Consider the following 13,695-nt stretch of genomic DNA (forward strand, 5'->3'; position numbering starts at 1 on the left):
TATATATATATGTATATATATATGTATATATATATATATGTATATATATGTATATGTATATATATATATATATGTATATATATGTATATATATATGTATATGTATATGTATATGTATATGTATATATATATGTATATATATGTATATATATGTATATATATATATGTATATATATATATGTATGTATATATATATGTATATATATATATGTATATGTGTCTACACACACATTCCTTTGTTGAAGTGTGTTGCAATATACTGAAAGTGCTTATGGATCTGGATATGGTGCCGTGTTTAGAGCGTCCACTGTTCCCCCACCAGCGGTAGGTGAGGTCGCCCGTCATTATTTCTGTTCGCATGTCATTTCTAATAATAAAGTCTAATCCATGTCGACAGAATTGTGCTAATGACTTGTGTGTGCCCATCTGTGTGGTCAACATGTAGTTCCACAGTTGGAGAAAGGCATGTTCTCCATTAGGTTATAATTACATGGTATATTTATCATCAGTAAGTATTCATTTTGACTGACTGATTCTGGTTCTATTAATTTTCTGTCATGCAAGACTGACTGGATATTGTATGCATGACACAATAGTAATACTAAAACATCTTTAAATGTCTATACGGCGTGTTTTCACTCATGCTGCAGCTGCCATGTCTCTGCTGGCTCCACTGTGATAATGTGCTCAATGCAAAAAGCAATATTGGTCCAGGTCAGCTGAGGAATTATGTGAAATCGATGACGTTACATGTACAATAACTTCATGGTCATGCAGGATCCTTCGCACATAGCAGAGCTACACAGTGACATTTAATAGAAGAGGACCCAATGTAACGACTCTGCTTCTGTGTCTGATGTGCTCTCCAGTGATCTGGTGAACGGCCTGGTGCTGCTGATGAACAGTAACATCAGCAGTCCAGTCAATCTGGTGAGTTCATCGTACCCTGTTTGAAATTGAAATCGAAAAATGACCTGTGTGTCATTTTATATTTCTGTCATGTCGACACTGATGTGATGAAAGTGTATGTGATGTGTTTGCAGGGGAACCCAGAGGAACACACCATATTGGAGTTTGCGCGTCTCATCAAAAGTCTCGTCGGTAAGGCCTCCAATCCCTCCGGGTAGCTGTCACTCCGTGTGTCTCTGAACACTCTTTTCCCTTTCAAGCCTTGGATACTTACCTGTTAATCTCTTAAAGGGACAGTTCACCTCATTATCAAAAAAAAATTTTTTGGTGTGAGTTGCCTAGTTTTGGAGATATCGGACGTAAATATGTCTGCCTTTTCTCGAATATAATAGAACTATATGGCAATCGGCTTGTGGTGCATTAAAAAAACAACTCAACAGCAATGTCTGTGTCCAATGTTGGCGTTGGAAGTGGCTTTGCTAAATGACTATAATCTAGCAACATTAAAAAAGGAGAAGAAAAACAGGCTTTTTCTTCAATTTGCAGTCTGTTGTTTTTCACTATGAGTAATCTCTAGTATGATCAGAAACATGGAGGAGAATAAGCAAGCAGCCCGCTCATGACTGTGCTGGTGTGATGTGGTGTCTCCATAGCCAGCAATTACATCTTTAGGAGTTGCAGCTCCAGCACTACATCTGGCAGAGTTACATAACCTCCACATGAAGCCATCACGACACACAAGAGCATCAATCTGCCGTGACTCATCTCTCTCATGATCAACATTTGCTTTATGTTATATGTTGAATAACATGTCTCCCACTCTGTACTCTTGTAACTGTCCGTGAACATACATGCTTGCTCTCACACACACACACTCTCTCTCTCTCTCTCTCTCTCTCTCTCACACGCACAGTGAGCCGAAGTCAGATCCAGTTCCTTCCAGAGGCCCAGGACGACCCACAGAGAAGAAGACCTGATATTCGAAAAGCCAAGATGTTGCTCGGCTGGGAGCCGGTGGTATGTGTGACACACGGCAGACTCACGCGCACACGCAATGTCCTGCAAACCAACTGTAGACGGTGAAACGCAGCTTATAGCCCCGCGGGGTGTAACGATGCTGCAGATCTGACCAACCAGTTACAATAACTGATCAGTGTCTCCTCCTCTGACTGCTCATTAGTGTTGCACGGGAGATTCACAACGACTGTAATGTGTAGGAGAGCAGACACTATTTTTATACAGAGGTTGATTAATATCAGAAATCATTATTACAACATTCTGTTGATATCAGTGTTTGACTTAGTATTTAAAGTCACAGAGTAGAAAGTTAAAAAAGCTAAACTATACTTATCATTACATAGAATTATAAAACCACTTAACATATCTCAATATGAGCATTTTTTTCCAACTATGTTGATCTAATGCTAATAGTGAAGATTTTCTTAAGTCTTTTTTGGTTTAGTACGTATTTGATGTCCCTGCACGGTGGTGTAGTAGCGAGCACTGTCTCCGGGTTCTCTCCGGGTTCTCTGGCTTCTGACAGTCCAAAGACCTGCAGCTTAGGTTAATTGATGACTCTAAATGTCCCGTAGGTGTGAATGTGAGCGTGAATAATTGTCTGTCTGTACGTGCCCTGCGTAACAAACCTGAATAATAGATGGATATTTGATAAATTGCATTTATTTTTAGAAGATGACAAGTCATTTGTTTCGTATCCATCATTTGTGAATTAAACTCTAATACCCTGAAATGTATATTGATTTTTCAGCATGCATTTACTGTTGGGGGGGGGGGGGGGGCAAACTCTGGGATACATGAGGTTTTAAAATAGATTGACAATTACTTCATAATTTACAAAGAGTATTATTGGTTTTCTGAATGAGTAATAGCATATAACACATTGTTCAGCATTTATCTTTGTTTCTGTTTAAACTCTGTATCTTTATGTATTGTGTGTTGTGTCTCGTGTGGACAGGTGCCCCTGGAGGAGGGCTTGAACAAAACTATCCAGTACTTCAGCAGGGAACTGGAGCATCAGGCCAACAACCAGTACATCCCCAAACCTAAAGCCGCCCGCATGAAGAAAGGAAGACCCAGACACAACTGAGGTCAGGTCTTCCACCGCTGACTCTCCCAAAACACAGCAGGATGCTGAGACTCCTCAGAGGACCCTTGCTGGTCAACTCTCTGAAATACACTCCTGGATATGGTGTCTATTTTCATTTCAGAAGCAGAGACAACTTCCTCTTTCAAAGTGTTGTGTGGCCTCACGTTGGCTGCGCTGCGGGAAAAAGGGGCTTTCCATACCGGAGCTTGGGTGATGGAAATATGAGGCAAGACATCGGAAACAGAGCCTACTTTTATTTCTTGTGAATTTGTGCTTTTTGTTATTTAAATTTAAGATGTGAGAATCTTGAAAACAGCTCAAACTGTGCATCAGTGTTTTGTGTTTATTTTTGATCAGTTTCGGGGTGTTTTGTCTCCAGAGATGCTGTTTCTCCACTGGATGCTGCGTGGCTGTTGGCTGTTTACGCAGCACACTGCAGGACCGGGCAGTCCCTCTAGAAAGACTGTTACAGCATCATTACGCGTTTATTACAAGTTTATCAGAATGTCATCGTGTTCTAATTTGTGAAATCTCATGTCAGGATGTGCTGTTATTAATTTCAGATGCTATTTTAATAAAATATTTCCAATATATTGGCGTATGATATCATTAGGGAAGACAATATTTGTATGTGTGTGAGTGTGTGTGATACATTTCTACTATTATTGTTTAGTGGAAGGGAAAAGGCAGAGGACTTGTGCAGTACGAAGCCACGTCTTTATTTGGAATAATCTAGTGATAAGAGAAGAGTCAGGCATCAGCTGTGGAGTACAGGGGGTAATGACGGCTGATGGCATGTGTCATGCTAACAGACTGTCAGTGGTAGTCGTAGTTGACATTGGCGCCGTGTCTGTAAGAACCAGGGTCACGCGGGCCGATGGGGGCGTTTTCATCATAGTGGTGCTGCCGCCCCTGGTCAGTGGAGCGAGCCTGGTCCATCCAGTACGACGGATCAGTCTCCAGCCTCTGGGGAGGGAGAAAAAAAAACACACCACAGATGTGACTCGTTAGACTTCTCAGGCTCAACAAATGTGACGCTAATAAGACGGAGGCAGCCGATAAGGTGTCTACACGAGGCGCAGCTGTGGCAAATAGATTTGCAGACAATACAAACCTTGAAAAGGCCATTGCTTTCACAGCTTTGGCCTTTTCAAGGGCTCAACAGCAAATGGCGCACACGGGTGTCGTCAATGGGGCTGTGTGAGAATCACTGCTACACTGGCTGACAAAAAAAAAAGGCCATCTGTCACCGAGGTCATTTTGTGCACTTCACTCCTTTTTTTTTTTTTTTGTTCTGCTGCTCTTGTTTTATGTTCCCTCCAATCCTAGCTATTCCTGGTGAATTCTACATGAGTCGCTGACCTGAAAGACAGCTGAAACTGGCTCTAAGTGGAGGTGTGAGAGGGAATTCATGCCTTGCCGATGCCATTCGTATTTATTCAGTCACTCAAGAGACGGCAACATTGTGGGGATGAATGTGCCTTTTGAAAAGATTGTCGTTTAGACATCAAGACAAGATTACAGTTTACATCAGCTTTCCACCTTTTTCTCATCCACATACCTAAGAAACAAAGATCAAAATTACTACATTTCTATTGTCCGTTTTATCTGTTCAGCCAGGTTTAAAGCCCCCCCCCCCTCTGAGAGTTTACTATTCTGCTTCATCAGATTGTCCGGGTGTGGTTTGATCAGTGTTTGGCAAGTGTCAACAAATCTTGGTTTAAATATTTCTCAATCCCAATATGCCAAGGAATATATACACAATAAGGAATGGTTATGACATCATCGTGGACCAGTATAACGGTTTAGATTTAGAGAAGCATGTCAAATCTGGAGATTAGCATCACCTCCTGACAATAATAAGAAATTTGGCCCTCGTGAACATTATTACATATCGTTAAAAATGTGATGGTTGGTTAGTCACTGACTCCAGAGATGCTGAAGTAGAATCAAATCCATGTAGAATACTAGCGGTGTGGCACAAATGTGAGTTCAGTGACTTCATGATTTTTCCTTCTTTTATATGTTCCTTGATTAATTGACATTTTTCCACCTGAGGCCCGCCCACTCCAAACCAGTGAGAAGAGGAAACGGCACAGAAAGACCTATGAAATAAAGTGTTTCAACTGAAGCAGAACATATTTTGATTTTGTCTATTTTACTCATTGGTTATAGCAAGAAACTGACAAAGAAAAATCGTTTTTTGGGGCCGTCACTCAGTTTATATACGACCAAATGACCTCAGAAACATCACATGCTGGGTAAATGGTCCAACAAAAAAACACAGGGTGCATTATGGGAAGTGTAGGATTTATTTAGAGCTTGACGTATACTACTTAAAATCTCTGCCTCTGAGTGAATCACGTAATGGTTCTTTGTGTTTCTGTAAATTGTACTGATGAAAAGTAATTTGCATAAAACTGCTTATGGCCTTTTCAATTTGTTCCTTCGTGCTATAATGAGTCCATATTTTCCCTTTACTGTTTTTTCATTTTCCTCGTCTGTCTGCTTTTTCCTTTTCATGTTTTCTAAGAACGAGCATTCTCTTAAGTAACAGCAGTCAAAGATCAATTTAGCTGTTTAAAAAAAGCCAAGCAGAAGAAAAGAGCGAGATTGAGCTCACCTCTAAGAGCAATGAAGGTCAGCAACACAGCCAGCCCCATTAACCTCAAATAGATGCCATCTCGTATCCACTCAGAGTCTGTACATTAAAAGCAACAACTGTTCCTAAAACTGCTGCACATCCAGATCGAAGAGTGGGCGGCAACCCAGACTTTCCAAGTGGAAACTCGCCTATGGGGGTGGAATGTCGTCTACCTCCTCGCCTGCAGGCTGCACCTGGGAGATTCTCTGCTCTTAAATGAATTTTCATGTGTGTCCAAGGTACTTTTCCATCTCCCATATGTATAGCAGGACATGAGCAGCAGTGGGAAGGAAGAAAAAGCAGAGCTCCCATTTACCTGAATGTGGTTTGTTGTCATGCACTTTGCTCTGGGAAAAGAGTCAGGATTGCAATTTATCAGTCTCAGGGGGAGTCTAAATACCAGCCAAGAATATTAAACAGGTTTTTTAGTTTTTATCTTCAGGTATCGAGTATAGCGAGTTTAAAAAGTGACGCTGCAGATGAAGCTGAATGCAGAGCGACTTTAAACATATTTCAGTCTAATTGTTTTCACAATTTAATGCTCCAGCTAATCCTCCCCATGGGTTATGAATTACTAAACTTTAGCCCAGGCAGATACCACTGTTATCCACTTCCTCCATTTCAGCTGACGAAGTGCACATCGCCGTTCGAACTGGGCTGTTGTAACCGTAAGCTACTCGTCATACCACACCAAGAAAGGCTGTAGTTGCAAACTGCTGAGTGCATTAAATTGAGCAAGAGAGTGTTTTATTTCTTATAAAATCAACTTTTCATTTTTAAAGGGAAGACTGTGTACATTGTTCATCACGTTATAGCCTCACTTTAATGACTGGATCACAACCTTTCTGATACTACACTGATTGATAAACTGTTACTTTATAGAGGTTTCATTCAGAAAGTCTCACTCGACGGGGCTTGAACTTGTAATACGTTTTGAATGTGTCTGTGTGTCACAGAGGGAAAGCGTTTGGTTTGGAACTACAAACAGTCTCTCTGTCTCTCACAGGCCGAGCTGGAATGCAGGAAACCCAGAAGCTGGCAGACGATTGCTCTATACTTTCATGAAGGATTTGGAAAGAAGGTGAAGTGAGCCACATGACAAAAGACAGAAAGAGGTGGAAGGCCTAAGAATGCAGATAGAGGATGATTGCGTTTGTCAAACTCTTGCTATTCTCATTTCATCAATGAGGCTCTAACAAAAGTGGCCACATCTTCTTTTGAGAGGCTCTTTACAGCCTCTTTTTTCCTCTCCAGCTCTCACACACCGGGCACTGAAGAGAACAGCGGTCAACTCATTTTGAAGTGGAATGAACTGGTTTGATTATTCAAGTGCTCTTGCGGCATGGCTGGTGTGCTGCAAAGATCAGTAAAAGGCACAAATCGTCGCTTTTGATTGCCAATTGATTGCTGTGAAAAGGAAGGCTCGTTGCCATTCAGATAGCTGTGCTAGGTCACCAAAAAAATTGAATGCATCATCTGGCCTTCAGTTTATTGTTCCCTGTCCAAATGTACTGTGCCACACACTGTGCCGGAAAGAAGAGACTCTGATTCAGGCACAAAGCTTTTTCTGTTGGCTCTCAAAAACATGAAATTCTCTCCGCGTCAGAGCCTTCTTGGACAAAGATAATTTGTCATTGCAACATGTTTGTTTCTTACCCAGGGAATGTGTGAACTGAGACACCGTCAGATCAGAGATACACATTTGTTTCTCTAAAACTTAAACTTTGCTCTAATTTCCTCTTTTTGTTCCTTCACACCAGTCTGTTTGTCTCAGCTTCCATCTTTCTCCTCATACTTGACTTGACTTGACAATCTGAGTGTTCTGATCCGAGTCTGATTTATTTTAGTGTGTTGCACACAGCTTCCCAGATGCCCCACAAAGTCCCCACAAACACTCCTCACTCGAAACACAAATCCCAAAGTCAAAATCAGAGAACGAAAGCCTTTTATTCCCTGAAAGATGTGCGGATGTAAACATTTTCAATTTAGATTTTCCATTGAACCCTAATGTTCTGTTTGAGACCCCCCACCCCTCTTCAACCACTCAATAAAAGACACTTCTATTAAGTCTACAAACTGCTATTGATCGTCTTGACTGTAAACATCTAAACAGGTGTTAAAGGGGACTTCTACTCCGTCTCTCCTCTGCCTCACTCCTCAGCTTGGGAGTCAGACTCTGGACGATCGTAGCCCAGCTCGCTGCCGACGGTAAAGTGAGCCCAGAAGGTACGAGCCAGGTCCTGCATCCCGTCGTGAGCTGCCCGGGCTCGCAGCTCCTCCAGCCACCCGAAGAAAAGTCTGACGCCCACAGGCCCCAGTAGGGCAGGCTTCGTCTCTCCCTCTCGCCTCTTCTGCCGCCTGCATCGCTCTCTTCTGCTCCTGTCAAAGCATGAAATGGCAGAAAGAGGCGAGAACATTATTTCACACCTTGTCCATCATTTCAGAACAAATGTATATTACAATGTCACGGCCATTCATGTGTAATGGCGTGTATGAGCTGCTGACATACCTGTCGGAGACAGGAGAAGAGAATAGAGTAGCACAGACATGTAGAGAGCACGCATGCTTTCAGGAACTAAAAGACAGAACACAAAAGGCTTGACCCTGAAAAGAGTAATTTGTCCTGCATACTGAGAAATGTGTGTGTGTGTAGGTGTGTGAATTCAGGTGCATAACGAACATCTGGGCATCATCAGAATGTGTAGAACATGATGTACTGTAATGCTGGAATGTAATATTCTCAGGAGGAAAACTGCTCTGTAAAAAAAAAAAAAAAAAAAAAAAAATGTGAAGGCTATGTATCCATTGAAAGAATAAAATCCATGTGTGAAGAACATGTTTGCTTCATCAAATATCATCTTCTGTCTCGTCTTACCGGATCAGTGGAAGATTAGGCTTGTGGTCCTGTCCCTCGTCCTTCTGTCTCAGACTGATCTCAGGATGACGACTGCATCTGGATTAGAAGAAGAGAGGGAAGGCGGATATGGTTGTTTTTCACATATTGCCTCTCTTCAAAGTACTTCAGGGAGCCCTTTTCACTTCTGTCATGTCCATTTGCTTTGTACAGAGGGATATAACATATTTTCCAGCCACAACGTGTAAGAAATGTCCTTAAGTGTTAATATGTTGTGTTTTCCGGCAAGGTAATTTAAATTGAAAGGACACATCTGCATACAGACACAGGCCCTCAAGCTCCTTAATTACTTTTGCTACGATATATTTTTAGGCTGTTGTCAGGAGCTCAGTGTGAGCACCTTTGTCCTCGAGCTGCTTAGATTGTTTTTGTTCAAGGTGTTAAAGGAGAGAAAAGCAGATGGGAGAGTGAAAGCGTGGATGAAAGCGGATGAAAAGAAGTTTGTACCAGGCAGGTTTCACATTGTCTATGCAGACAGACTGTGTCAACATCCAGTGACAAGGCGCAAAGGTATCAGGTTCACTATGCTGTGGATGTCTGCTTCTCTCCGAGTACATCGGCAGAGTAATGGCTGAATCCATGCTGCGTCTCTCTGTTGTGGGTCAGAGGAAACGTTACAAACATCACAGACGGTCAGCTTCCTCACAAAGTGCAGATGATCTTTGCCAGTGACAGTGTAATGGACAAATTCTTTCTTATCGGCAACTTACTGAAGAAATAAATGTTTCAAATTGCAAAAAATACTTAATTAATTAATTAATTAAAAGCCTCACTTAAAGATATCTCTTTTTTTTTTATTTGTCTTTGCCAAGATGAGCAATATTCACAGAAAGTTAGCAAACTAGCTGGAGGGATTGAGGGAAGATGCAAAAAAAGGATTTCATAAAGGACTTGCAAATATTTCTTATGCAATCAGATTTTTTTAAATTTCATCCTAAAAACAACCTAAATGGCTTCCTGAAAGATCAAAGAGGTGTGTTTAACCCCCCAAAAATAAACACACTCTTGGGAATTACTTCTTCCCCTGTTTCTGATTGTATATTCAGCTGAAGGCAAGTTGTTGGTCAGGGATACACTAGCTATTGGAGTGGTACTGTAGGCGGCCCGGTCACAACTCCGGGCACATCAGTTCTTCAGTGAGCTGACCGACTTCAAGGCCGTGGATTGAGAGCTAGTCGCAGTGGCGTCTTCAGCATCGGGCTTCCTGGGTTTTAAGGATGTTTTTTGTCTTTCTTAAAGAGGAACAAATCCAATCCTCATAAAATGTCATTCCCGACCACACCAACCATTGCTGCTGCCTATGAGTGGATGTACACAAGAAGAGAGACTGATGAACTTTCTCTTGAAGACAAACTCAGTCAGTCCATCTGTGCAACGCTGCTTCTGCTTGGCTGTGCAGAAGTCCTGCTTTTTGGAAACCTTTTGTGTCAGAAAGCGCTGACAGCTACAGGTCTCCTCAGGATACATGTCTGTGCTTTTGTGAGATTTGCTAGTAACAGGAAAAATGGCTATTGGCTATTGAGGGAAGAAAAGACAAGATAATAGCCACTTATTTCCATTAGGGTGAAGTGTGCGTGGGAGCCCATCATGTGGACGCATGATGCTCTGAATGTCAAATGGAGAACCTTTAAGCTTGTAGCAGTCAGCTAGTCTCCCTCTCTCCCTCCTGGCCTCTCTCCCCTTTCAGTTTGGCTGCTTTGTTGAGTTTTCCATTAATTTTCCTTTTAATAACACAAAACAAGCCAGTTAGGTTACGACTCATGCTACAGTTTTGTCTTACTCAGACCCCATTTAAACTAAATTTGCAAAGCAGAAACAACGGACTTGACTCACTCTTCTATGAAGTAATTAAGTGTTTGTTTCTAAACTGAGCTCATTGGAAATAGTTCTGCTCAAACAGGAAGCCATACAGGCCACTGGATGACAGTAATGTGGCTATTGAAAATGTGGACAGCTGTCAGGTGAAAATGCAAGAAGCTCAATACTGCCATCGTGTGGAGTTTTAAGGTACTGCAGCCAACATTTAAGCGATAGGTTTGCAAGGTAAAAATATTCTCTCCTCCGTTGTTAAATACATCGTTTTAATCGCCCAAATGTATGATAGTAAAATAACATGTAATGTTATCCTGTTATTGTTCCCGTGGCAGATGCAAATGTCGTTCCCAAACACTGAATAGTAATAGAATATCTTCCAAAATATACCTTTTCTCAAATATAGTACATAAACCACAGTAATGCTGAGGTGTGACATACTATAATATGACTTTTTATTACTTTTTTACGACGTACTATACTATGACTTTTTTACGACATACTAATACTATGACTTTTTATGACATATACTATGACTTTTTTACGACATGCTATACTATGACTTTTTTATGTCATGCTATATTATGACTTTTTTATGACATGCTGTACTATGACTTTTTTATGTCATGCTATATTATGACTTTTTTATGACATGCTGTACTATGACTTTTTTATGACATGCTATACTATGACTTTTTTATGTCATGCTATATTATGACTTTTTTATGACATGCTATACTATGACCTTTTTATCTTTTTATAACATAGTATACTATTACTTTTTATTACATTTTTATTACTTTTTTGTGATAAACTATACTATTACTTTTTATAACATACTATACTATGACTGTTTTTGACGTTTTTATGACAAATGGTACTATGACTTTTAATGACTTCATCACATACTATACTTTAACTTTTTTACGACGTAATATACTATGTCTATACTGTGGCATCTTTTAATAGTCTTCTTCATTCTTTTTTAAGACACACTATATAATTACTATTATATCACATGGTATAATGACTTTTTTTGTCATACTATACTGTGACTTTGTGATTATTTTATGGCATTCTATACTATGACTTTTTTATGACACTAGTGCAGTTCTGTTTGTAGCGGGATGATTGCTGGACCCCCAGAAGTGCTGCTCGCAGCATTGTTGAGAACCACTTATCACTTGTTGACTCCAGGGAAGTGAGGAAGAGGTTTTTTTTGTTACAGCATCCATTGAACTGCAGTCAATGAGCCGCATTCTGTAAATGCCTGCTGACATGCCCGACTCTTTCTCTGATGACATATTGGGCAGATGTAGCTCAGGTCGTGGAGCGTGTCAGCCATTAAATGTAGGGTTGATCATTCAACCTGTGGCTCATTCTGTCCACCTCTGGAGTCCTTGAGTGAGACACTGAACCCCAAATTGCTCCTGATATGCTTGTTTATCCAGATAAAATTGTAACATAGCAAAAAGCGTCTTCCAAATGAGAGCCAGTGCAGGTAGGAGGGAGGCACAACAACCAGCAGGATGGTAAAGAGGACAACCAATCAAACATTTCAACACGTGTCATTTTAGTATTTTTCAAAAAGATTTATTGAACAAAAGTATTTAAATTCTTATCACGTTGTCAGTGATACAGTACCATAGTTTGATCTCAGCGATTCATATATGCACCTCATCTTATTTTTTTATATATATATACACATACAGTGGAGACAAGAATTAAATAACAATGCTCAATAACATTCAGATATATCATATAAAAGCCGAGGACCCCATGATCAACAACACTTCCATTGGTAAACAAATGCACAAAAGAAAAGAAAATAGACGAGTAAAATGTTTGGTAGGACTAGAATATTCTTTTCATTATCGACCAGATTTGTATATTTGGTTTCTTGCAGTAAAGGATTACTCCAATTATAAATTGACTGTTTAGCCCAGCTCCCTTAGATACTGTTGCTCCGCTTGTTCAAAGTCATGCGCAACACATGCAGGTTAAAATGCTATCGACAGCAGTTTACCAGTCGGTAGTCATTTCTGAAACAGCCTGCGTTTGATTTTAGCCAGAGGCACACATCCTGTCCAACATTCAATATCTTAAATGACAACTGTTGCGGGCAGATTGTATTAGCTAATTAGCCAAGCTAATGAATGGTGGGCTCCTTGGCCTTGGAGGAAGAAGGGTCCATCTGCATTCTTGCAGGCTACACGTCACACCTGACTTGTAGACAGACCTGCCATGTCGAGTTTACAGTTGCTAAGCTATGATTGGACAATTGCTGTGTTCTGGGGAGGGGCTTAGAGGACTGCTTTCACGAATGAGTAGTATCATGAAGTATTTCCAAACTATTTGTTGACCTGTGAATGACAATGTGAGAAGTTTCAGTGTAGAGCTCAGGGCCATCCCTTCTGAGTTCATTCATTATTTAGGTCTCAGTCGATCACATGATAGTGTAGAAATAATTGTGTATTTGCGTGTAAAATGACACATTTCTCAGAATTCTCTGAAATGACAAGATTCACAAAGTTCAATGTCATAACTGCATTCATTTTGCAGGAGCAAATTAAGTGGAGTTACTCAAACTTGTTACCAAAAAGTTTTTGTTTTTTTATTATTCTTCAGTCAGTATCTTCACGCAGCCACAGACGCATACTGGAGAACAGAAACATGTCTAACGTGACAGAATATAAAGCATGTGCACAGAGCTACAAATGAATGACAAGTATGGTGAGTGCAGTGCAGACCTGAAGCCAGTAGTATGGGTACAGGGTGGCACATTTGGTTACATTGATAAACATTCATCTCTACAGAAAATCAGAGGTCTCCCCTATTGCATTGATGCCCCCCCCCCCACTGCCTTTTACACATAGTACAGGAAGTATTGTATGCTCATTTCCAATCACTACTAAAGACTGTGGAGACAGAAACTATTTGTAAAGGTGACAGAAGACACAAATTCAAAATGGGGGGAAAATGATGGAAAGGAATGATGAAAATTAGGAGAAAAAGGCAAGAGAGTGATTCTGGTCACTTTGTGAAGTCATTGTATGAGAGAACAGTGATTCAAACCTCCGGAGAGGAATTTAAATTATCTTTAAAAAAAAAAAAAAGTGAAGAAGTGAACTAATGAACAAGGATTTCTTTTTCAAATGAATGAACAAAATGAAACAACGGCCAGCAATTTGACAGGTACGGTCCCTCAGAGGTCTTTCTTCCTGTGTGGATTAAGAGCAATGGTGTAACCTACAATGTGCGCGGTAGTAAACGGACAATATGTATGACATCAGAAGGAGAGCTCAACCCC

At 40.5% G+C, this 13,695-nt stretch overlaps 1 protein-coding gene across 1 annotated transcript; it reads left to right on the top strand.

Moving 5' to 3' along the window:
• Nucleotides 1-818: 818 nt before the first annotated feature.
• LOC116377003 (UDP-glucuronic acid decarboxylase 1-like) lies at nucleotides 819-3,606 on the top strand (the record flags this gene model as incomplete). Its single annotated transcript, XM_031838521.1, has 4 exons — nucleotides 819-929; nucleotides 1,043-1,100; nucleotides 1,822-1,925; nucleotides 2,884-3,606. Coding segments are annotated over 4 exons (405 nt in total), but the record flags the coding sequence as incomplete, so codon positions are not given.
• Nucleotides 3,607-13,695: the final 10,089 nt, after the last annotated feature.

The sequence above is a fragment of the Anarrhichthys ocellatus genome, unplaced genomic scaffold (genome assembly GCF_004355925.1).
Source record: "Anarrhichthys ocellatus isolate YVR2014 unplaced genomic scaffold, GSC_Weel_1.0 scaffold796, whole genome shotgun sequence".
Classification (NCBI taxonomy): domain Eukaryota; kingdom Metazoa; phylum Chordata; class Actinopteri; order Perciformes; family Anarhichadidae; genus Anarrhichthys; species Anarrhichthys ocellatus.